The following is a 24,535-nucleotide window of genomic DNA, read 5'->3' as shown; positions in this document are numbered from 1 at the left end:
GGATGATGTGAAAACATTGATGCTAATGTGGACGACCAGCAGCTCCAACTGTTTACAGCGAGGACTAGGGCGGAGAGTAGCACACGGTTAATTCACCGGTGTTAGCGTCATTTTGATGACTCTTGTAAACACAACGATGAATTACAGTTAAAAGGATATATAGGTACAAAGATAAGAAGTTAGACTTAAGGTTAACACTCCTAAATTAACTCAAAACCTTAGACCATCATTTATATTTGTAGGTTAAAAAAAGGTTTGATAGAATTTAGCTAAAAACTGTCCGACTGGTGACACAGTTCCGCTAATAGTTAACGCATAATTATCACACAACTTATTTCATGGCTAATGGCAAACTTCCAGTTTAACGTTATAAAAGCGTTACCGAAGTCGTTAACTACCGTACGTTAACCCAAGTTAATACTGCACGCGCCTCACAGCAGCACCTCACGAACATTTTTAACTAACCAAAAACATGATTATAAGCTTTACAATCAAATAAAAACACATCACCTTTCCAACTTTTACCGGCAAACTTTCATCAACGTCGCAAAAGCTACGCGAATAGGGTAAACAAACCCTTCAGCGTCGAGGGCAGCCGTCAAACCGCGTTTCATTCAAAAACAGTGTCAGCTCTGCTATTGGTCCATTTGTGTTCTTCGGTTGTTGTATGACGCGCTGCGGGTGCACACTACTGCCCCCACCAGGAGGTTAATGACACTACACTGGGGCGCTTTCGGTGACAATAACAATAACCTACTTTCATTAAAGACTCTGACATTTCAAGATTATAGAGATTATTCACATTCGCACAGGTACAGGACAATACAGGTGGGTCATTGACAAATAAAGCTTTTAAAAAGGTATTTTAATAAGGTTTTTTTTTTTATCAGAAATAATTATACAGAACAATGGGTTTTCCCCAAAGCAATTTCGGTCAAAAATGGGTTTCAACAACTATTTTGTAAAACATAATTTCAAAGTTATTTTTTTACTGTATTTTCAACCTCACCACTCGAAAAATGTCAGGTGGCGCAACCACATATTTGGAAAAACATCTACAATTCTTCTATTTATTGTAAATTACATTTTACCTTGGTGTGTCAGTGTCTGACACATTATTTTTGTGGTTGAGTTTTGGATTAATAATAAGCTTTAGATTATTACATTCTAATGGCCAGGAATTCTACATTTTTATTATAAAATTTGGACCTAAAAGAAGGAAAACTGTTGAACAAATATAAAAATATATTTGCCAACTTAAAGAAAAAGAGGGTAGTTATCAAGAAGTACATACTCTCCCTCTTAGAACATTCACAATTTACTTTATGAGAAATTTCTGTTAAATTTATTTTATTTCTGTTGCTGTATATGTTCAAAATAAAATCTAAAGTCGTTGAGTTTCATTATTTCTTCAATCAAACAAACAATCAAAAGACTTCCCTCTCGGTTACATCCAAGATACAAGTTTGTGTTTCTGCCAAATCATTTTCTAAAGATAAGCCTCAGTATTTTAATTGCCATTAAAAAGAGTTATTTCAAGACTGGTTTTCAAGATGTTAATCCACACATTTACAGGGGGACCTGCAGCAAAGGGCCGCAAGTCGGAGTCAAGCCCGCGGCCTCTGCCTCGAGGACCTTTACATGGGGTCTGCTCTAACCACTCAGCCACCGGTTGCCCCTTATTAAATCTTCTTATACAAAACAGAGTGTATCAGTCTTTCATAGTCTTACGTGATCTTCAGTAGAGAAATCACCTCGAAATGTTGAGGTGAGGAACATTTGACAAGCTCCGTTTTGTTCCTCAACATACATAAAAACAGTATTTCGGGTTTATCACAGTGGGGCAATGTTTTGCTCAACAGGTCGGACCTGCAGCACCTCAGCAAAGCCTTGTCCAAACCAGCAGGTGATGTCAGCTGTGTCCAGGGTGAAGAAGAAGAGTCTGTCTCTGCAGCGTGTCCTCCTGTAGACAGACCGTGGGTCTGCTGACAGCACCCCTCTGATGGCGGCAGCAGCCTCCTCCGGACTGCGAAGAAACTTGAACCTGGGTCTGTCGCTTTTAGAAGGTCCTGTGTGACATGTAAGTGTCATAATCATTCAACCATCGCTGCCAAACATTAATAATCCTGCAAGTTTTTGTTACTGTAAAAATAGGTATTTTCAACTATTATGTCCTTCATTTTAGATGTGTCTATGTACAGTAGATATATATATACACTGTACATAGACGCATCCACAATTTTATATATGTTATATATGTGTATATATATATATATAGGTCCATCTATTTCCAACAGCACCCTCTTGTGGTCAAAAACACAACATTACCCTTACAATCTGATCAAATCTGGAAAATGGGTTTTTGGATGGATTCTGATATGGATCAAACCTTTAGTATGTGTTGTTAAAAACACGTTAGTGAGAATGGGATACCTAGATTATTCTGAAGTGTGGATTCAGGCTTGATTTCAGGGGGAAAATGTAATAAAAACGTGGTCAAATTGGTAAAATCATACAACAGTTGTATCATGTAGTATACATACATTTGATTTATTTAGATTTTACACTTGATTTGTTTATCCGTTACAGTAGGCCTGCATTGCTTGGCCTGACTGCATAAGATAACATTCTGGTATAGGGAGAAAAAACATTTTTTGTATTCTTTAAAATAAACACATCCCAATCATGTTGGCCGCTGCTACATCCCGGATGCAGCAACGGTGCCCTTGCAAAACAGATAGCGGAGATAGTGGAAGGGTCAGTCGTTATACCCACTCTGTACATCTGGTAAACTAGACTACCATTACCATTAGAGTAGACAGTAGGTTTTCAGTAGAGTAAAGTTTGAAAAAATGATTTGGTCCCAATAAATGGGCCCACAAATAGCTGTATGTTAGTTTCTAACAACTGCATCAAATCTGGTTTTCTCTCTCTCAGCTGTAGTCCCATTTAGAGCAATGGTTATACGGATTTGATAATCTTGAAGATGTTGTATCTGGATCAATGTTGCATTGAAAAACTGGGACAAACGTAAAATGGATTAGCTGATCCTGGATAGAAAACCAGATAATTCCGATCCAGATTTTTGAACAACTGGGCCCTCAGCATCTATAATGCATACTGTAACTTGGCTTACCTAACAGGTGCGTGGGAAGGAAGTCTGCCAACTGCCTCTCAGCCTGAGGGGTGAAGCGTACCTCCAGACTGCCAACAGGAGGCTCTTTGATCCAGCCAGCTATGGTACTGTAAGTCTCCTCTCCAAAGCAGGGGTGGTCCACCGTTGACTCTACTGGTTTGATTTTGGGAAAGTCTGAACCTTGACCTTCGCTCACACAACTCAGCTGGCAAAGGTCCCTTTGGGTCGCATAGGCCTTCACCTTCTCCAGCACATTGTGTAGGTCTTTGTGGAGAGAACACTGAGCCCGGGCTGAGTGAGATGAATCTGTGACTGGAATATCTGCTTCAGATTTGTCTCTTGAGAGAAGACATCCCAAATTATCATCATCCGTTCTCTCACTTTTTAGGTCCGACTGGTCAGAGTCTTTATGGAGGTTTAATATAGTCGTCTCATTTAGTGACAGAGTAGTCGGCTGCGGTTGGTCTGGGTTTGAATCATGAGGCTCTGAGCCCATCCTGGTGTGGGGAGAGTCGTACTCTGGGATGTAGGGTTTGATGTCCAGGACTGGGGTGCCATCAATCATGTCGATGTCTGACAGATGTACTGTATCACCTAGAAAATAAACGTGGGCATGGATTAGTTTATATCAAGCTACTTGTTTCTGTATCTGAGGTCAATTTGGCAGCTTAACATTTAGACTTATATCTAAATTAACTGCAAGCAGAAAAAAATATTAAAATTAAGAGCCTGACTGATATTGGGAACCAATGGTATCGGCATATGTTTTCCGATATGAGAACAACCTGCAGAAAATTAAGCTTGGGGTGATTTATAAATGGTTTCGTATTGCTATGTATTTTAGTTTTATTTATTCTTTCTTTAAATTAACAGCATCTGACTGATACTGAACATAATATTTGTTGAGACATTTTTTATGTTTTCATTTCTAGAATTGGTTGACAAAGTAATACATTGTATAATGTATATGTCTTAGTACCTTTGTGTCACATCAGTGCACAATCTGCATAGAAAATGTCTACTTTCATTCCATCTTATAAATTCACTATATACGCCTGAATACCTGTAATCTGGGAATTTTTCAAAAATTGGGTATCGGCCCCAAATTCTCATCATGGTCGAGCTCTATCTTAGGGTTTAAAAATGGCATGTTTTCATTTATCTACATAGGTCCTCACAAAGACACACAACACACAATTATTATTTATTAATAAGATACATTTTGTTATCGCCACTCACCAACAATTTTATCGAGTTTAGCCAGAGTCAGGCCCAAGGCGTTTGGTCGGTGGGGGCTGCGTGTCGAGTACACGCCAACTCTCTGACCATTAAGTCTCGGAGGCTTCACTTTGGCTTTGTAACTCAAGTGCCCATTCTTGTGAAAGAGAAAGATAATCCTGAAGAGACCGAGTAGGGAAAACAGATGACATGATATAAGCAGTGGATACATCAAGCCTATATATGTGTATATGTGTGCGTGCATGTACAGAGGTGGTTTTGTTGAAATGGGCACAACAGGAGACCAAAATGGGAAATTAAATCTTAATCTTCAATCCACAAGCGATGCTGATGCCTAAGGCTGTAGTCTAGTTTCCTGTGATATCAATATTTTCACTCCAGCTATAAAACAGAGCCCACTACAGCCTCTTAAAGGATTGATCGATTAGTTTTATGAATCAATATCAGATCATTCAAAGGAAGATTCAGCATATTGAACCAACAGGTGATAATCACAACATTGTTCCTTCTGAGTCATTGTCAGTGGAATGAAAACTATGTGTTAATAATTTGGGTAATAGCAACACCATGGACCGGACTAAGAAAGATATACAGAGATTAAGTATCAAAACATGGGACACAAACTGTACGAGACCTACCAGACATGGGAGTATTGCTCCAGGCCAACCAGAGCATGCTCAGGGTTGTTGAAGACGCTCTGTTGAATACGCAGCTCGGCCCTGGAGGGGCCACAAATAGTGGGCTGTCTGGGTGTCCCATTTTTCACAGAGAAACAGGAACTGATGCAACCAATCGGGGCTGTCTGGATGTTTCCTAGTGTATCACACAAATAACAACATTGTTTCAGTTTATAACACTTACACAAAATGTGTAACAAACGCACCTTTTTGTTAAAATCTGTTGTCATTTATAATTGGATGTTAACTGGTATTTTATTCCACATGTTTTCTTCTTTATCTTATTTAACTACATCTACTTCTTATACATATCTATGTGCAAGTGACCAAGAAACAACCTTCTTTATATTTTTGTGGATTTTGGATATGTTTGAAACTTTTATACTTGCACCTAATTGTTATTTAATATTCACACTCGTTCCCTTGGGATAAAGAAAGTGCCATCTTATCTTAAATATGCTACAAATAATATACAGAATACAATATTTTGGTGCTGAAATTATTAATTGACTGATTAGTGATTGACAGAACATAAATCGGATTTGCTCCTTTACTCTTATTTATATAATTGTAAAACAAATATCTCTGGATTTTGGAGAGTTGGTCTGACAAAACAAGCAATTTGAAGTTATCTTCTTGGACGGTTTTGATTATTTACTATTTTAGTGTCTAAATTACTTGGATAGATTAATAGATTAATCAAAATATCTGACAGATTAATAGATAATGACAAAACACATTGTTTGACACCAACAGACTCAACAAACTGATCAGGAAGGCTGGCTCTATGATTGGCTGCAAACAGGACACTCTGGAGGCTGTGGTGGAGACCAACTCACACTGGTCAGACAGCGGAGCACCTTCTCGAAAAGGCTGCTTCAGCTTCGCTGTCATAGCAACAGATTCAGGAAATCTTTCCTGCCACAATCCATCACTTTTTATAATAACTCTCTCACCTCTGCCTGACAGATAACTCTGCTCTCTCTACTGTTTTTTGTTTGTTTTGTATATATTATTATTGTTATAGTATATTTTGCATATTTTGTTGTATATATTATTATTGTTTATAACACACTGTGCACTGTATACATTCACTATGTATATATTTGATTCTATTTATGTTATGTACAAAGTATTTATTTGCTGACCCACTACTGCTGTTACAAAATAATTTCCCAGTCTGGGATCATTAAAGTAATCCTATTCTATTCTATTATTTTACTATCTGCACATTTGGCACAAAACAATCCTTCATACTATAAGTTATATTATCTTATATGATGTGATGCAGTAGTATAAATGAAATGTGTTGATCTAGTGGGATCTACTGTGGACGGAAAACAACAACATTGTTTTGTCTTTACCTACATCACCAAAGTGGGTGGCTCTGCAGTTGCACTAAGGGTAATTACCTTGCTCTAATGCAGCCTGTGGCGATGCTGCTGGTGAAGGCGGTGGTCGTGGTGTCTGGTCTCTATCAGGCTCACAGAGTCCGAGCTTTGACACCGCAGACTGAATGGACATCATGTGTTTGTGATGGGCTCTAACTGCACTGTCCAACAGCTGCCTGATAAAGAAGAAATGCAAATCAGAATGATGTGAATGGCGTGTCACCACAGAAACGCAATACGACTTAATATCTGCATAGGAAAAGCAGCGTTGTATATATATTTATATATATGCTATGTGTAAAGAAGGTGAAACAAAACATGTATTGGCTGTTACAAAGGTTAATGTTGCATTCGTAGCTCCGCTTGTTGTGAACATACCTCAGGTTCTTGATTTCTTTTCTCATCACAGAAACCTGCTGATTCAGTTTGTTAATGTGCTCGTCGCAGCAGCCACACAGAGGACTCATGTTGCTGAAATAAAGAGTGACTACAAGGACAGACAGTTGTGAATAAGTTAGCTTTTAGCCAGTTTTAGCTACAAGACGCACGCTGACGAACCACGTGGGCGATCCTCTATGCGGAAGCTGCACGTGTTTGACTTCCTGTTGGCCAACCAGGACTGTTTGAGGAGACAACAAAGTAACTGACAGCTCATTTCACATCCGTGATCTGAGCAGTGGAGCTTTTTTATCGACTATGTTTTTAATGTAGTTATAGGGTGAAAACTCTACTTGTAGTTAATGAGTATACATTAAGCATGATGGTGCAGAAATCATTGATACAGTTGCACTCATTTTGCAACACATTGCATCTTTTGTATCAGCAGAGGGCAGCCGAGATGTGTCATCTACTTTTTTTTGTTTAATGAGCTTCATTTATGAATACCATAGACTGCATAAAAGAATATGAACACAGAAGCAAACACGAAAGACTACAACAATATATAGCCAGTGATGAGATGTAAAATAAGATGAGATCAAATAATGAAACACAGAAGTACAGGTGAGTACAGTAAAATACATACAAACATAAATGAGAATTTAAAAAGATAAGAATAACAAAAGAGGTGAGGTAAATACTGAGAGATAATACAAATATTAAGATACATAACATAAATACTTAGCTGCTGGCCCTGGGTGTCTGCACTGGAACAGTAAAATAAGTCACTGAACTAGTCCAATAAATACAAATGTACAGTGATTATATGAATGAAGATACATTTGAATATTCATTCATTCATTCATCTTCAACCGCTTATCCCGGGGTCGGGGTCGCGGGGGTGCTGGAGCCGATCCCAGCTGACATCGGGCGTGAGGCGGGGTACACCCTGGACAGGACGCCAGTCTATCACAGGGCACAGAGAGACGAACAGAGACAGACAACCATTCACACCTACGGGCAATTTCAGACTCATCAATTAACCTAACACATGCATGTCTTTGGATTGTGGGAGGAAACCGGAGTACCCGGAGAAAACCCACGCAGACACGGGGAGAACATGCAAACTCCGCACAGAAAGGCCGAGGTCGGGATGCGAACCTGTGACCTTCTTGCTGTGAGGCGACAGTGCTAACCACTACACCACATATGAATGAATATCTGTGTATAGTCTACCATCAATGCTTTTATTGGTGAACATACCCTACAGTCTAATTAAATATACATTTTGAATATACAGTATGAATGAATCAACATCTGACGCTATACCTCTATCACCTGTGAATATGAAGATGGGTGTACAGTCTATTAACAATGAGTATATTGGTAGATTTAAGTACAGTCTATTAACAATGAGTATATTGGTGGATATATGTACAGTCTATCAACAATGAGTATATTGGTAGATTTAAGTACAGTCTATTAACAATGAGTATATTGGTGGATATATGTACAGTCTATCAACAATTAGTATATTGGTAGATTTAAGTACAGTCTATCAACAATGAGTATATTGGTGGATATATGTACAGTCTATCAACAATGAGTATATTGGTAGATTTAAGTACAGTCTATCAACAATGAGTATATTGGTGGATATATGTACAGTCTATCAACAATGAGTATATTGGTGGATATATGTACAGTCTATCAACAATGAGTATATTGGTGGATATATGTACAGTCTATTAACAATGAGTATATTGGTGGATATATGTACAGTCTATTAACAATGAACATTTGCAAGTGCCCCAGAGTCCATGCAGGAGTAGTAAGGGTCAAAGTCAAAGGTCAGCTCTATCCTCTTCATGTTCTCATGCGGGGGTCATGCTCGGTTGTGGAGCCTGGTGGCTCACAGCACAAAGTGCTGGTAAGTACATTTACGCAACTACTGCTCCTGAGTATTTGCATTGACTTTTACTCTGCTGTATTTCAGAGGGAAATATTGTTCTGCATTTATCTGACAGCTTGTTTACTCTACAGATTCATATTTGACATGCAAAATATAACATCATCTTAAGCCTATATGATGTAATATATATATATATATATATATATATATATATATATATATATATATATATATATATATATATATATATATATATATATATATATATATATATATGATATAATGTCGCTTATCCGCTAATGCATCAGTAATAATATTCAAATAATATAACATATGGTTGAAAGGGAGATACTTTTTTATCTTGGATGCTTGAAATACATTTTGCTGTATAATGCAGGACTTTAAGTTGCAATGGAGTGTTTTTACATTGAGGTATTGTAAAGAACAGTTTTACCAACAGGCAGATGAAATGAAGCCAGTTACACAGTCCTGAACAAACAAGGCACAGATGAAATACAGACATATGTTCTTACACTGTAAGCAATAATGAAATAAAGTTTTTACATTCATCAGGTTAAGTATTTGTATTTTATTTGTATTTGGCCATAGTTTAATTTCTCCATCTAAGTGAAAAAACATGACAAATTGTGGATGTTACGAAAGCAAATAGCAAATATATAAATAGTAAAATAAAATAGATTCATGACAGTCTCACACGAGCCTGTACAAAAACACCATAACCCATGGTCTACACACTGTTAGATAGTAAATACAAGGGTAAAAATAAGTCTCTGAATTAACCTAATAACTCAATTAATCACATAATAATAAAGACAATAATAGCCGCAGTCAGATGATTTTAAGCACTTTGTTTTATTAGGTGAAAAACAACGTTTACAAAATTCTTTCAAATAAATCCATAATTACAAATACATAATTACCAGTGATTTATATTCATGTTAAATAAAAGCAGGCAAAATTAGCAGTTTACTGAAAGCAAAACACAAAATTGAATTCATGAGCTTCACGGTGAAGCACAAACCAGAATAAATAAGAATACAGGTTTGGTCTGAATTCATACATTTGTCAAATAAGCAATGCCTATGCTCAATATGTTTGTTCTCTTCAACCAACAGGCTGCACACTAACCAAAACAATACTCAGACACAAACTGTGACCAAAAGGGATGTAGTCTGAGCTGAGGCAGCATCTGAAAAGTGTGTTCTAGAAAATCAAATTGAATTTCCTGGGAAATATTTTTGGGGAGGAGGTGTCGAGGAAAAAGTTGGAAATGAGAACATTTCATTTGGTGCAGGTACGTTGATAGAAGGCGTCTCAATCGAATCTAAAAAAAAAAGAGGACAGGATACAGTTCATATGAAAACAAAGGAAAACCCTTTAACCAGGCAAAGTTTTTAATTTTTTTGAATTTTTACTTTTTCTCACACCATGAATTCTTTTTGTAGTCTTTATTACCTTCATCAGCCCTCTTGTCTTGAGATGGAGAGATGTCTTCATCCTCATCTGGGCCCAAGTCCTCAATCAGGATCTTGTCGAGGGTCTCCCTTCCTTGGGACTCTGTGACGAGGGTCTCCACCTGGGGAGGGTCTGCGGGAGGATCAGGAGCTTTAGATGGAACAGGGGTTTGGCTCAGGACTGGGACTGGGAATGCAACAGTTTCTGGAGACGAATCTTGAACAGGGATTGGATCTAGAACTTTGGCGGGAGATGGGGCAGGAGCTGAGGGTGAAAACAGGGCTGGAGTCGGTTTAACTGGAGCTGGAGAAGACAGAGTAGGAGCAAAGACAGCGCTTTGGATGGATCCAAGCACTGGCAGAGGTGCAGGGCGAGATGAAGGTTGTGATTCCACAGCAACTAAGGTGGATAGAGAGCCTGCTGTTTGATCTGGGATGATCTCAACAGGTTCGAGCACCACTACTGCTGCAGCAGCAGCTGCTTCCTGAGGCGCTGCTGCCTCCTCCTGAATGACAGATATCTCCGACGTGGGCTCACTTTTCTTGGGCCTCCCTCTCCTCTTCGTGCCACTCTCAGCCCTGGGCCTTTTCCTCTGGCTCTCCAATCTGAAAGAGTGCAACCTTAATCAACCTCATCAACAGTGGACAGTTGATACACTTCTTTGTGATAGTTTTCCAAAGCTAATAGTACAAAGTCCTTGACCTGGATCTGGGGTGTCAATAGAAACACCAGAGCAACCTTTGGTTTCCTCTTGCTCCATATTCAATATAAAACAGAGGAGTGATAAGCAGCTGGAGTGCTGATAAGGATTTAACCATGCATTGTGAAGTGTTTGATAAAGCAACTCTCCATTGCATTGAAACAATTGTTTTATCATTTCACTGATTTTACGGCAATGCTAAACCTATAATGGTTACTCCAAATGAAGTTGGCTGTAAATGTAGGCCACTGTACTAACATTGGCTGAGCCTTTCTATAAATTTACCCCAAAACCCACTGGTTAGTCTGCTTCTCTTCTGCTTCTGCCTTTCTCTTCCTGAGAAGATCCCTGTCCCGCAATCGGCAACGGATCCCACCTATAAAACAGAAAAACCAGGGAAATCAAAGATATATAAAGCTGTATCATGACCCGCATATGTGAGTGACTGATTGCAAGGATGTTCTTTATGGACATGTTTTCTTCCAGCTACATACTGGCAAGTCTTTGAATTAAACATTTCCACACTAGGGTTTAAAATACAGAAAGACATAGGACGGCTCTCATTTGTTGCAGCAGTTTATCGGTCAGTGAAAGTATTTTTGTCTTACTTGACCAATCACCACACATTATGCAAAGGAATAAATGGCTTACTCGAGTTTCTAATGCGGAAATACTGAACTACTTAATTTCAGAAGAAGAGACGTATGTCTTTAAAGTTACCTTGGTCCTCGTTTGGATTTTTATATTCCATTTCTTGTTTCTCTTGTTGCAACATCTCCTCCATTCTGAGTCCTGATATGAATGAATTCAACTCATTGAAGGCGGGCAAGCACAGAAAAGAAGACAGAATAACTTCTGACTGTTTTCTATTCCCACCCCTAAATGAATTATCTGGTTAACCATTACCATAGTGCGGGAAGAGTTCTTGCAACTTTGGTCTTATCATATTTGTAAAGCTGGAGGAGTTGGCACAGCACTGACAGAGAGAGAGAGAGAGAGAGAGAGAGAGAGAGAGAGAGAGAGAGAGAGAGAGAGAGAGAGAGAGAGAGAGAGAGGGGAAAAAAAGAGACTAGAGCTAGTTGTGTGAGGTCAGATAGATAAAGAGGGTGTGTGGTAAAGTAAGAAATACGGGAAATTTGGCGTATTAGACTTAAGTGTTGTCTTTATTAAACTAATAAACAGACTATTCTGTTTTGCATGCAGGTTTATGTGAAGGCCAGCAGCTGATAGTGAAGAAGAAATGTCATTGTTGCTTAGCAATGGCAAAAGTATACTTTGAATTTAAATAGAAAATGATTCAATGTCTAAATTGCCTAATATTGTTGGCAGGCACAAAACAGGTCAACAGCTAAACGAAGTCCTGAATATGATATAAATTAGCAAATATTCCGAACCCTACATGTTGCTTTCTGCATAAATAACAGTAATAACCAATAAAAACTATTAAAAGCGTCTTTTTTAACATAATAAAGCAATGTATTATACATTACTCTAGTTATACTTCTGTTGACTGAGTGTTGAAAAGTCATCAGATAGCCTGAGACCAAGCAACAAATCCTGTTTTCAGCCGGAGTAGGGGCATACCCATCTTATCTCACAGATGGAGAGCTGCTCAGTTGGGGTGTGTTCTCAATCTTCTCACAGCACATTGAGCCCTGATGTGTGTGTTTGAGCCACTCAGGGAAAAAAGCTGTCCAGCAGAGTAAATAACACTCAACTGCCAATTGCCTCCAGCACTGTAGAGGATCTCTTACTTAAACTGAAGAAGCTTCTTGCAATTCAAACACTAACATTATAGTGGGAGAACTGCATGCACATTTAAACTAGTCCGTTTGAGAAAAACTCATCTTGCAAAGGCCATACAATGCCAAGTATTATAACCTCCTTCTCTGGGATAAACTGATTGAGATGAACAAACTGTCCCACTGTTAAACTAAAAATAAAACACACACATTCAAACTACCTTGAACATTTAGCAGCACCTCCAGTGTCAATGTTGACTTCCAGCTAGCCAAAAGACCACATGCTGCTCACAGTAACCTCTTCAGCTGATAACAGACACAAGGCTGGACTCCATCCATGTATGTGCATCTTTCCAAGAGACAGATTATTATCAGCGTTATGTTACAGCCACAAGCAGAGTAGTCTGTCACTCACTCACACCCCTACTGTTTCACAATGAAACTCACATTTGAGGAATGTCACACAGCAGATATTACAGTGCCATCTCCTGGTGTACACTTTTCACTACCAGACACAGGTTTAAAAACAGTTTTATGTAAATACAGTATATGATGTACATGCTGAAACATCATATATGTATATAAACATAACAAGGCCAAATACTATTTGGTTAATGTGCCCTACACGACATACAGCCTTATTGGATCCTGTTTTTATTCAAATGTTATCTTTTTATCTTTACTGCTAACTAACCTTAAAATGTGTCTATAGGTTTTACAAAAATCTACAGTATAAATGTTGATTCATATTTTAATTTGTAAAAAAAACAGTATGCTCTGTTGACTTCTACTACTTGAGGGCTCTGGTGTCTCAGGAAGTAAAGGGGGGTTGGTTGGAGGGGGTGCCCTACTCTCCATGTGCATATACAATGCTCTCTTTACTGCAAACCAAACACACCCCTCCTCCTTCCTCGCAGTGTGTCCAAACGTTAAAGGAATATAGCATGTAGGAACCAAAACACAATCCATTCATTATGCAATTTATTGATCAAAACGGTCACAAGGGTTACAAATTCATCATCATAATTTGGGCTACAATTACTGCAATGCATTTACTAAACAAAGGAAGGCAACAGGTTTAAGTAATAAGAGTTAGACATTTGTGGTATTTACATATAAATATAAAATGTGAAACAATAACAATATAACGTTAATTATATCAAACATGGGCATGTTTTGAAGTTGTGAAACTTTCAATTAGGCAGATAAACAAAGTTGACCATATGACCTACTTTATATACGTGTATCTGTTGAATGTTATTTTGCGTAAACCGCACACATGTATTCTGCTTATCCTTTATTTGAAAGCACCGACCTCGCAGACAAAAGGCTCTTGTCTTCACTAAACATAGTACAGTACTTTCCTTGCAGAAATAAATTGCACCACAGCACTGTTTCGGGGCAGCGTCATGTTTTGTGACTGCAATGCCTTTATGGAGGCGATGGGCGTTTCTGGACGCAGATGGCGCTGTTGAGCATATATTTTGTTTCAGTCCCGTTTCCCTCCATGGTTTCTCCTCTCTCCGACTAACTTAGCGTTTGGCTCAGTTCATTATACAGTCCTATATTCTCCCTCCATTAGGGCATCTCTGCCTTTGGACTGAAGATCCCACCAAAACCCCAAGAGAGAAAAGTTTTTACTTTCATAGGCCGCGATGGACATGAAAAAGAGGATCCACTTGGAGCTAAGAAACAGGACACCGTCTGATGTGAGTCGTGCTTTTTTAAAAACCAACCCTTTAGTTTTCAGGCTAGCCTTGCTGCTAGCTACTTTTTTGCTTTGCGAGTGACCTGTGTGGCTAACGTAATGGTGACCACATGGGCTTTTTAGATTGTGTTTCTCGTTTATAATAGGGGCGGAAAACACTCGCACAACACGCTTAATCCTTTATACTGGGCGTATAGGGGCAACGAGAGGAGAAAAGCTATATTCAATCGTTACTTTGCTGGCATTATTGCAGTGCTTTAACCGTTTCGCAGCCTCCTTGGTTCAGTGGTGCACACACTGCTCGACTGCCCTCGTTGTACCACAATTAGTAAACTTCTTTTTTACGCTGATATATTAGGACATTTGCTTCCTGCGCCGCGTTTTGGCATTCACAGAGCGGTATATATTTTATTATACAGACCTGGGGAAGCCATGTTTGCTGCTAGCATAACTGCTAAAAATGGGGTTGCTTTTTCCCCCATCACAAATTGCTCTTTACAACTCCTAAAAGGCGTCCGTGCTATTTGTTTTTAGTTTGTGTTACCATCTGCGATCACGAGTTGTTATTCGTTTGAAATTTCTGTTGAGTACGTTAATATCAAATGGGCAAATTCAGCAGCGACAACAAAAAAACAGTCGCTTGATTCACGAGTCATCCATATAACCACTGTTACTATAACCATTATCCAGTCGGTATTTACACAAACTCCTGTTATCGTTAATTGTTTAAAGCCACGTTTCTAAAGCTGGTGCAAGTTTTAAAGGGAGTGTGCAGCAGTTTCCCCCACCCCCCAAAAAATAGCTTACACACTTGCAAAAGCAGCAACATTACCATTTCATATATCATTGCATCTACTCGTGGAAATATTGCATGCTTATTTAATGGTGATCAGATGATTCAGGCAGCAACACCACCAGCTAACTTAGTCTTTTTTTTGTTCCCGCCACATTACTACCCCCCTTTCGCTACACTGGTCAAAGACAACAAAATGTGTCCTGCTTGTTAACTTAAAAACGTCAAAACACAATCGATGTTTTCCTCCGGTAATTATCATTTACAGCTAAAACTCGACGTGGTTTGCAGGTAAACGGCTCTATTTGTTGGCCAACGGCCGCCTGCTTCTTGAATGACACGGAGATCCGGTGCACCGCGCTTGATGCGTGGGCAGCCAAAAACTCGACGCCCGGCGTTTTTCCCCTCGACCCATGCATGAAATAAAACTGTTTTAACATGAAAAATAACAGTTAATGTGTAAAGGACGACAATTACAATCTCTAAACAGCACTTTTTTTTGCCATTGAAGTGTTCAGAGAACTGCATACTGTATCTCAGGAATCATCGCCATGTTGTCATTCTGTCGTCTTTGAAGCTCTGGGAGAAAGGAACCGTCTCCATCTTTGTTTTTTTGTAACTAAATTTCCGTTCGAACTGAAAACGACGTTGTTAACTGAAACAAACTGACAATAACAGTCGTTCGTTCGACGCCGAAGCATATTCCACTTTCCCGACATGAAAAGCTGGTTTGACAGAAAAAGTAGAAAATCTTTACTAAGGGTGTAATCGCAATCCTTTCCGTTGCTGTTGGGTTGGCTAATGGCGGGCAGACAGACCTCTGTAGCTGCTCCTCTACTGCACGGCACTGTTTAAAAGGGGCAATGGCTATAGCCTGTTAGCGAGCTAGCTCACTAAAAAATCATTGCATTTGTCATTAGTGACTGCATCAGCAGGCCACGGGAAGAGCTGCTTTTGCTCATCCTCGTTTCAATGAAATCAATATATCATCTAGTGCGCGGATAAATGAAGCACGCAAGTGTTTTTTAGCTGGATACACAGTATTCGTTGCGTTGTTTTACTTGACAAATCGCGATCTTTGACGTTTGACAACAACTTTTTTTTTAGCAACGTTTTTGTCCAACACTGAATTACGCAACCAGTGTTAACTGACTAAGCTAACTGACTCAAACTAACTCCGCCTTCACACTTGTTTTTCTTATGTTTTACAGCAAATACAAAATACCTGTTTTAATTACTTTACACAAATTAAAGGGCCATTTTGTTAAACAACAACATCCCCTATTAAACAATGCGGTTATGTTGTTTGCCAGCTTGTTTTCTTGATGGCTTTGTTGATTAAAAAGAATACTTTGTTTTTGTTTCAGAAAAGAGTTTGTAAGATATTTAAGTGGTAAATGTTGTGCATTTGTTTAGTTTTAGAATAAAGTAGTTAGGGATCAGTAGTAGGTATAGTTTCACTAAATGCATAAAACAGGGGAGAATACATTTTTAAAGATATGATATATTTTTCTATATTTCAGGTACGAGAACTTGTCCTTGACAATTGTCGGTCAGTCGAAGGGAAAATCGAAGGCCTCACAGCTGAATTTGTCAACCTGGAGTTCCTCAGTTTGATAAATGTTGGTTTGATGTCAGTCTCCAACCTGCCTAAACTAGGAAAACTCAAAAAGGTAAATAAAGAAAAGAATCTTTCACCTTCGTACTTCCATGTAAAAGTTTAATTGTGAGAAAGTGTCAGCTGGAATAATATTTCTTACTTTCATCTTTCAGCTGGAGTTGAGTGACAACAGAATCAGTGGCGGCCTTGATGTTTTAGCAGAGAAACTACCCAACCTTACACATCTAAACCTGAGCGGCAACAAATTGAAAGACATCAGCACATTGGAACCATTGGTATGTATTTCCACGACAAGCACCACTCACCATACATGTATCTATCGGCACGCCTACAATATATGTTCACTCAGTCTTAGGTTTGTTCAGACATTGTTCTTTTTGTTGTCTTGTCTCTTGTTAGGGCTGAATTCATTATTAGACAAAGCATTTAAAATCTTGTTATTAACACAACATAACATATGAAACAAATAACATACATTTCTACTTTCAGCAGTGCTTTCTTTATATTTGGATATACATATTTAAACCTCTTTTTTGTTGCACTCTTTATTAGTTGCACTTGTATTTAATAGATCCACTTATATGAATTTTAGATATAATTATTATTATATAAGAACAAAATTGTTTAGGAGAGCAAACTGCAAACATGATTCTTCTAGTTAGGGGTGCAAGACACTGTGATTTACTTTATGATGTAGTTTTTCTGGAAGATGGGAAATTCATTCTCTAATCCAGAGAAATAAGTTTTTCACAAATCATAGTGGTTCATCACATTGATGTAAAAAACCTTCTAAATCCAGCATTTCCACTAATTAGTTGTGCTTACAGCGCCCTAATGCAACCAGATATTAAAGGGATAACTCAACTCTCAACAGAAAAAGCTGGATAACCTGAAGAGTTTGGATCTGTTCAACTGTGAAGTGACAAACCTGAATGACTACAGAGAGAGTGTGTTCAAGCTGCTGCCACAGCTCACTTACCTGGATGGTTATGACATGGAGGACAGGGAAGCCTCTGACTCTGACGGAGAGGTGGACGGAGACGGCGTAGATGATGAGGAAGATGAGGGTAAGAAGTTCTTTCAGTGTCTCAGAGATGGCGCTTGTCTAATATCCCAAGTTTATTAAAGCTGTAATGATACCAATATGAAGAATGATGAATATTACAGCTTAATAATAGAATACAGTTCAACTTCAACCTGGCTGCCTGTCTAGAACTAAATTAACTGCGTCTCTCACTTCGAACATGGACTTTATAACTAGACTTTGATTGCAGCGGGTTCCTGATTGTTGTTGCTGTTGTATTGCAGAGGGAGAGGATGAGGAAGATGAGGATGGAGAGGAGGAGGACTTTGACGACGAGGAGGATGAAGAAGAAGACGAAGAGGAGGTAGAAGGAGAAGAGGATGACGACGAGGATGACGAGGTAATAAAAGGGATTATTTGGCAGAAAATGTTCTTCTCACGAGGAGTTTGGATGCATTGTTTTTAACTCGTACGTTTGCTCATCAAGGAGGAAGACTTTGGACAGGAAGGGGAAGTGGATGAAGAAGATGACGACGAGGATGATGAGGAAGATGGTACGTACCATTTCTGTAGTTTGAACACCGTCCCGTTTACATTTAAAATATGCATTCAAACCCAGAGCACCTTACCTTAACTTATTTCAACATAAGAAACTACTACTACTACAAAGTACAACACGATACTTCTTCGAACTCTCCCAACTATAAACTTCATGGATCGACTATTTGTGCGTTTCACTCGCATTTCTGACAAAAAAATAAGTGCAAATTGCAAAATGTATTTAGGAGCATGTGTGTGAATAACCCGCAGATGCAGCGGCCAGTAGCTCCCATGAACTTCGCTTCTGTTTTTAATTTGTTGTATGTATGGCCAGAGCCAGAACAACCTTTGCACACTCCGAGATGAGATGACTGGTACGAATATCGGGGAGCACACAGATACGCGCACATTTATTAACATGCATACTTCTAAGTTTGAGTGGACAGCAGTTTAGGTTACGTTAACAACTGTGGTTCTCTAAATGAATAAACATTTCTTATAAATGTGTTACCAGATTTGTTTGTCAAATTTTAAATGCATTTTAAGGAAATTAAATTAACCGTGACCCTTATACTGTTAAATAATTACACGGTTATTAAATACAGTTTGAGGCAGTCATTAAAAAAAAAAAATAGTGTAATTTTTGTCTTCAAACTAATTAAATCAGTTTGCTTATAATCGTCTTGTTGTATGCCTTGTATTAAGCAAAAATACATAACTTGAATTATTTTCATTGTACCCCCAAAGGTCTTTATTCGGTTCTCAATATTTTCAACTTAGGAGCACAGATGTGCCTTGGGTGAAAAAAGGCCAAGAATTAATTTATAAAGTTAATGATATGCCAGACATTGCTTGTACTTCCTTGTACTTAAGGAGCATTAAGTTTGAGGACATTTTTCACAGACCGGCTTAGACAGAATCACTTGATGTTTCCTCTTTAAAAAGATGTTATAATGAACACTGCAGCCTGGGACCAGAATCCATAGATTGGAATTTAACAAAAGTTACTGCAGAAACAATTTGCTAAAATAAAAGTAAGTCAAAAGGACATTTACTCTTTAAGTTACTCCTTAAGGTGTAAAAGGCAACTGCACCCATTTTCGAGATACAAAACAATAGTAGTAATCATGAAAATCTCTCCCACATCCAAAAACTAAAACTCAAAAGTGTGATGTCATTAAGTATAAAGTGTAGAGCGGCTCCACAGACAAGGAATTGACACTGAGCTACCTGGGGCAATTTCCTGAGTATAAGGGTACATTTTCTGTTTCACAACTGACAGCAAACCAGTCGAAGACAGACCACAGTAACCGCCACAAACTGTATCAACATTTTTTTTTTTTCTGGTTTTACACTTCAATGTGTGTACTGAATGTTAAATTCATGAAGAAATCAAGAGTTAAAGAGTGTAATTTAACAGCCAGTGTGGGTAAACAAAACGCATTTACCAACAAATTAAATACTCAGTCTAAAGGCAGCCTGAACGCAGTTAGCATGTTAGCTAACACAGCTTTCTAATGCTCGCCATAGCCAATCTGTTTCATGTGCTAATGTCATCACCTGTCGCTAACAGCCAAAAGCTAAAAGTGTCCAGGCTGAAGACGTGCTTGTGAAATTTGGTTCCACATTACGTGCACCAATGTACCGGTATACATCAGAGAATTTCCGCTGTTCTTTCCTTCAACTCCCCCACTCAAGGCTGCTCCCCTCAATATGGCTTCGCGTTCACTCCAAAAATAGAAAAAAAAGCAGCATTGTATCAAATGGACAGCGCCTGTCCTCCTTCCCTGCCAGTACATGGAGCTCCTCGCCCATCCACTGGCAAAATGTCTGCCGCCATCCAGCCGGAACTCATGGTGTAAGCGGTACCAGAGGGAAACTGGAATGGGACATTGATTGTCTATGCAGACGCTGATTACATCACAAGTTTAAGACTTACTTCTCCTTTAGATTTTACATTTTATTTGTCCATAAGCAGATTTAAGTAAATTAAATGTGTACATAGAAGGGTGCGCACATGTTCATAATGTGGTTACCACAGTGAACTTGCTAAGGACAAAAACAATAAATTAATATGACACCTGCTGGTGGTTCTGATTACTAAGGACGCTCTGTGCAGGAGATTTCACAGGACCTCATCCAGTAGTTTCCATAGTGATCACCCATTACTGACCATTCATTATATAACTTGAATAAGTCTGTTTACTTGGATCAATTATGGTTTGAGAATTGTAATCGTTTAAGGCATTAAAAAAAGCTTGACTTTAAACATCTGAAGAGGGAAGGGCCGGTTAAATCCTGAAAAATGTCAATACGGAAGATTTGTATCTGCTACTGTTTATTTTCAGCTCCTAATCCTGTAACTTTATATCAGCAAAACATGATAGGGTCCATTCTTAAACACTGCCCGCGCTCGAAGATCCTACTAGAGGACGTCTTTGATAAGGCTCTAATAGTCAACACAAACTAAATGTGACGAACCCTGTAACAAGATTATATCATATGTATACCAACAAACAGAAAAACACAATTCCAGCATGTTGTGACTCCTGCATGATTAAAGGATTAGACTGAGTCAGGCTGTAGTGCCTGAAGTTTTGTAGTCTTGGCACCCAGTGACACAACATGACACATATTTCCTCTTTGCCCCCAGAAGCAGAAGCTGGCAAAGGCGAGAAGAGAAAGCGAGACCCAGAGGATGAGGACGACGACGATGACGATGAAGACGACGATTAAGAGCAAAACCGAAAATGAGAGCCTACCGAGTTACCCTCCCTCCCCCACAAACCCGAACGTCCGCCCTACTACAACTCGCACCGCCTTTGTAATCCATGTCTATCCCCCCCAGCTCTGAGCTCTTTTTACGGGGCAAGACTGTACCGGATGGGTGGGCCGAGTGGAGCTGCTGCTCCCTTCCCCCAATGGAACTGAGAGCCACCCAACACCCTCCACCTGAACCACCCCACGGCCCAGAGGTTCTCAGGCAGCCCAGCACTCAGCATTCCACAATTTCACTGTCGATCACCCTCTTTATGTATTCCCGTGTGAGGACTTTGGGACTGGTATCTAGTTTTGGGTCTGTGCTTTTAATATTTTGTTGGATGAATTATTTTTTTGTCGTTGGGTTTATTATTTCTCCTTTTTTTTGTCTTTTTATTATTATTTTTTTTGTTTTCTGTTCCTTATTTTTCCCAATAAAATTATTGCTATAGCAGCTGTGCAACCAGCGAGCCATGATTTTTAGTGTGGCCGCCTGTTGCACAAATCAAGGTTGTAGCTACATTTTTACTTTCTGTATGACAAAAAAACAACTTTGTAAATAAAATGTTAACATTTTGTGCTTTTCTCTCTTCCTGCCTTGATTTTTATGGTGTCCTGAAATTAAAGTAAAGTGATGAAATGACATGTCCTCATTACCGCTTTAAGTCTAGTGTTGAAGGACGAGAAGAGTAGAGTCTCTGGATATAATGCTGTGCCAATTTGTATGGAAATGGCTTGAGTCGCTGTAATCATTACTCCTCTCCATACTTGCCATATTTAGACCCTTTTCTTATGAGTCCAATGTAAGAGATGGGGAGACAAAGTCTTCATTCTGTGTAAAATACTAACTGAAGTTCACCTGTAGCTAATGGATAGATAATACTGTATGAGGCCTCAGCAGTCAGTGTTAGTTAAGTCAAGCATGTGTCTTTTTAGTATGAAATTCCCTCTGTTTAAAACAAAATTAGAGTTTTTTTTATACTTTGGGAGATTCAATTGATTTGCCTAACTCAAACTGCCTACGTCTCATTAGCTCTCATATTAACTTTGACTAAATGAGTTTCTGCACAGGAGAAGGACTGCAGATGTAGTCCCCTATCTCTTACATTAGACTTCAATTAGGAAGGGATCATTTCACGGTCATTATCCCAGCTACTTTTGGCTTAATCCCCCTGACAGAGCGATGTCTGCTTGGGGGACCCGTCATCACAGTACGCATATGTCTGTGAGCTGTGAGCGGTCAAATCTTCTCCAGTTGTTTCATTTGAGTAACTTTTATAGGGATGAAGAGGCAAAACTATCTCGAATTTCACAAGAAATAAGAGAAAAGTAAAAAAAAGATGTATCCAGTAAAAAAGTGTTATTTTTCTCTTCTATCTTGTTAATCAATTAATGGCCTCTTGTGACTTTTTTGAGGGTCCAGACCCCCAGGTTGGGCACCAGTAGGTACAGCGACCAGTCACATGACATATGGGCATGCGAGTATTGTTTAAAGAAGGAGTTGTTTTCCCAAACAAGGCCAATGCTGTAGTAGCGTGTAGCCTGTAGTGCATAATACATTATGTTACAAACAACAATGTTACCCCAAGAGAGTGAGCACTAGTCTGTAACACCTTTATTTAGAACCTTACACCCAACAATAGCAACTACACAGCGTTACTGTGCTCTTAAGGAACAATAGTTTGTTAAAAAACAGTTTATAGTCGCTGGTGTTCTCCAGGCTGCTGCTGCTCTTAGAGCCCATTTCTTTGAATTTTAAACAAGCCAGGGAACAGTGTATGGATGAAAAATGTCCACCTTTCAGCCTCAGAGACTGCAAATAGTCAATAGTTGACTGAGGAAGGACCTGCCGGCAGCACTGCTGATTTTGTAACAATAGCTACTGCCGCTCAAATATGAATGTTTGAGCCACTGAATTAAATATTATTTACATCAGTTTATAGTTTTAGGTAAAAGGCTAATTGATTCACAGAAATATTGAATTATATTTTATGTGGGGTTTCTTGTTTTACATGTTTTAGAAACAATATTTCAAGAAATGGGATTAAATCTCTTTCAGTTTTTACTGAATACATTCAACAGACAATCTAAACCGGGTACAGCGAGGCTCATACGACCTCAGCAACAATCCATTGAATGTAATGATTTATTAAATCAGACATGTTCAGACATTGAAAGCTACAGTCGACTCCGCAGCTACATTATTGCTCCAGTAAAGCGTAAGAGACTGCCAGAGTGCGCATGCTTTAATACCTTGAGTTCTCTGGAATGGATTGATATTGCTCTCGTTTGGCTCAGTGAGATGTTTTCCTGAGGACTTGGTATTGGCCACATTCATAATAGAGCAGCAGAAATATGACTCATCTATTACCATGTTTAGTACAGCAAAGCAATCATCATCGAACCACAGCATTGTAACGGTTCATGCATAAGATAACTTGGATAAAATAGCAAGAAAAATATTTGTGAGGAAACTATTTTCCCTTTCCACTCCAGACTGCTTATTGTTAATAATTCATACTAATGTATATCAAGTGGAAATTGAAATTGCACAAGTAAGCCACTGACAGACACAGGGTGGTTCACCACAAATATCTAAAGATATGAGTGGGTATTTGATCGAGCCGGCAGTGAAGTCATTATTTTGTTGTTGTTGTTGTTTGAAAAAGTTTCACCAAAAATACAAACACTCAAACTCAAACTGGAATTCAATCATGCAGCAATTTCATGCTGCACTTAAATGAAGCAAACTCACAAAGAGAAAGGTCAAAATATCCTGACTTTTGGTAGTATGCTAGTATAAATCAAACTATAATGCTGTATCCTACATTTCCCATAATGCAACCAAATTCATCCTTTTGTTAGATCCGCCCTAACTAGCAAACACACGTCTTTCAAATTCCACACAACCAGTTTGTTAAACAAGCTTACTGTTTAAAGAAGACAAGAGGAAATTATTCAACTTGTATCACAGGCTGAGAAGTACAAATAACATTATTCCTCTTACAAATGAAACTTGAAATTTTAACCAATAAAACACTTTTTTCTTTAGAATTAGTACAATCAGAGGTTTTGCCTCTACAGCCTGACTCGCTCTGGTATGACCGGGGGCCGGTTTCACAAATATACACTGTGACCCGGACTTGGATCAAACTAGTAGACTTCAAATAGATGTTGAAATTCAAACGTTGCACAAAGCTGTTTCTAGTTTGTGAACTGTGGGTAAATTAAGACTTCAAAAAACATGGATGACAGAACTACTGTGTCAAACCCATAGATGTACTGTATGCACGTTTGCCTTCTGGAGAAATTCAACCATTACAGTCACAAGGACTCAGTAAAGACATACAGACATGGTAAAAGATGCAAGTGTCATTATTATATTGGCCTTAAAAATACACTTTAGGTCAACCTCTAATGTAAGGCCTCCATATTAAG

General features: G+C 38.7%; 3 protein-coding genes across 4 annotated transcripts; 1 reads left to right on the top strand and 2 right to left on the bottom strand.

Moving 5' to 3' along the window:
• Window positions 1-1,366: 1,366 nt before the first annotated feature.
• On the bottom strand, window positions 1,367-6,934 carry trmo (tRNA methyltransferase O). Its single transcript, XM_083931096.1, has 6 exons — window positions 6,822-6,934; window positions 6,465-6,619; window positions 5,014-5,188; window positions 4,376-4,533; window positions 3,137-3,730; window positions 1,367-2,069 (listed from the first exon to the last, which is right to left on the bottom strand). Exons 1-6 carry the CDS (start codon window positions 6,908-6,910, stop codon window positions 1,834-1,836), a joined length of 1,407 nt encoding a protein of 468 aa, XP_083787222.1. The 5' UTR covers window positions 6,911-6,934; the 3' UTR covers window positions 1,367-1,833.
• A 2,849-nt stretch (window positions 6,935-9,783) lies between these two features.
• Window positions 9,784-11,690, bottom strand: hemgn (hemogen). Its single transcript, XM_083931150.1, has 4 exons — window positions 11,630-11,690; window positions 11,195-11,285; window positions 10,210-10,814; window positions 9,784-10,078 (listed from the first exon to the last, which is right to left on the bottom strand). The coding sequence occupies exons 1-4, from the start codon at window positions 11,682-11,684 to the stop codon at window positions 9,966-9,968; spliced, it is 864 nt and encodes a 287-aa protein (XP_083787276.1). The 5' UTR covers window positions 11,685-11,690; the 3' UTR covers window positions 9,784-9,965.
• Window positions 11,691-13,715: 2,025 nt separating this feature from the next.
• On the top strand, window positions 13,716-21,673 carry anp32b (acidic (leucine-rich) nuclear phosphoprotein 32 family, member B). 2 transcript variants are annotated; one of them, XM_083931129.1, is made up of 7 exons: window positions 13,716-14,360; window positions 16,676-16,825; window positions 16,926-17,048; window positions 17,648-17,840; window positions 18,082-18,197; window positions 18,285-18,351; window positions 20,991-21,673. In XM_083931129.1, exons 1-7 carry the CDS (start codon window positions 14,307-14,309, stop codon window positions 21,071-21,073), a joined length of 786 nt encoding a protein of 261 aa, XP_083787255.1. In that variant the 5' UTR covers window positions 13,716-14,306; the 3' UTR covers window positions 21,074-21,673. The 2 variants fall into 2 exon arrangements, with proteins under 2 accessions (XP_083787255.1, XP_083787254.1); XM_083931128.1 differs by having other exon boundaries at window positions 14,292-14,360; window positions 20,994-21,673.
• The last annotated feature ends 2,862 nt before the right edge of the window (window positions 21,674-24,535 follow it).

The sequence above is a fragment of the Echiichthys vipera genome (genome assembly GCF_963691815.1).
Source record: "Echiichthys vipera genome assembly, chromosome: 2".
Classification (NCBI taxonomy): domain Eukaryota; kingdom Metazoa; phylum Chordata; class Actinopteri; order Perciformes; family Trachinidae; genus Echiichthys; species Echiichthys vipera.
Note: the sequence above shows the minus strand (reverse complement) of the source record. Positions and strands in the feature narration are given on the sequence as shown.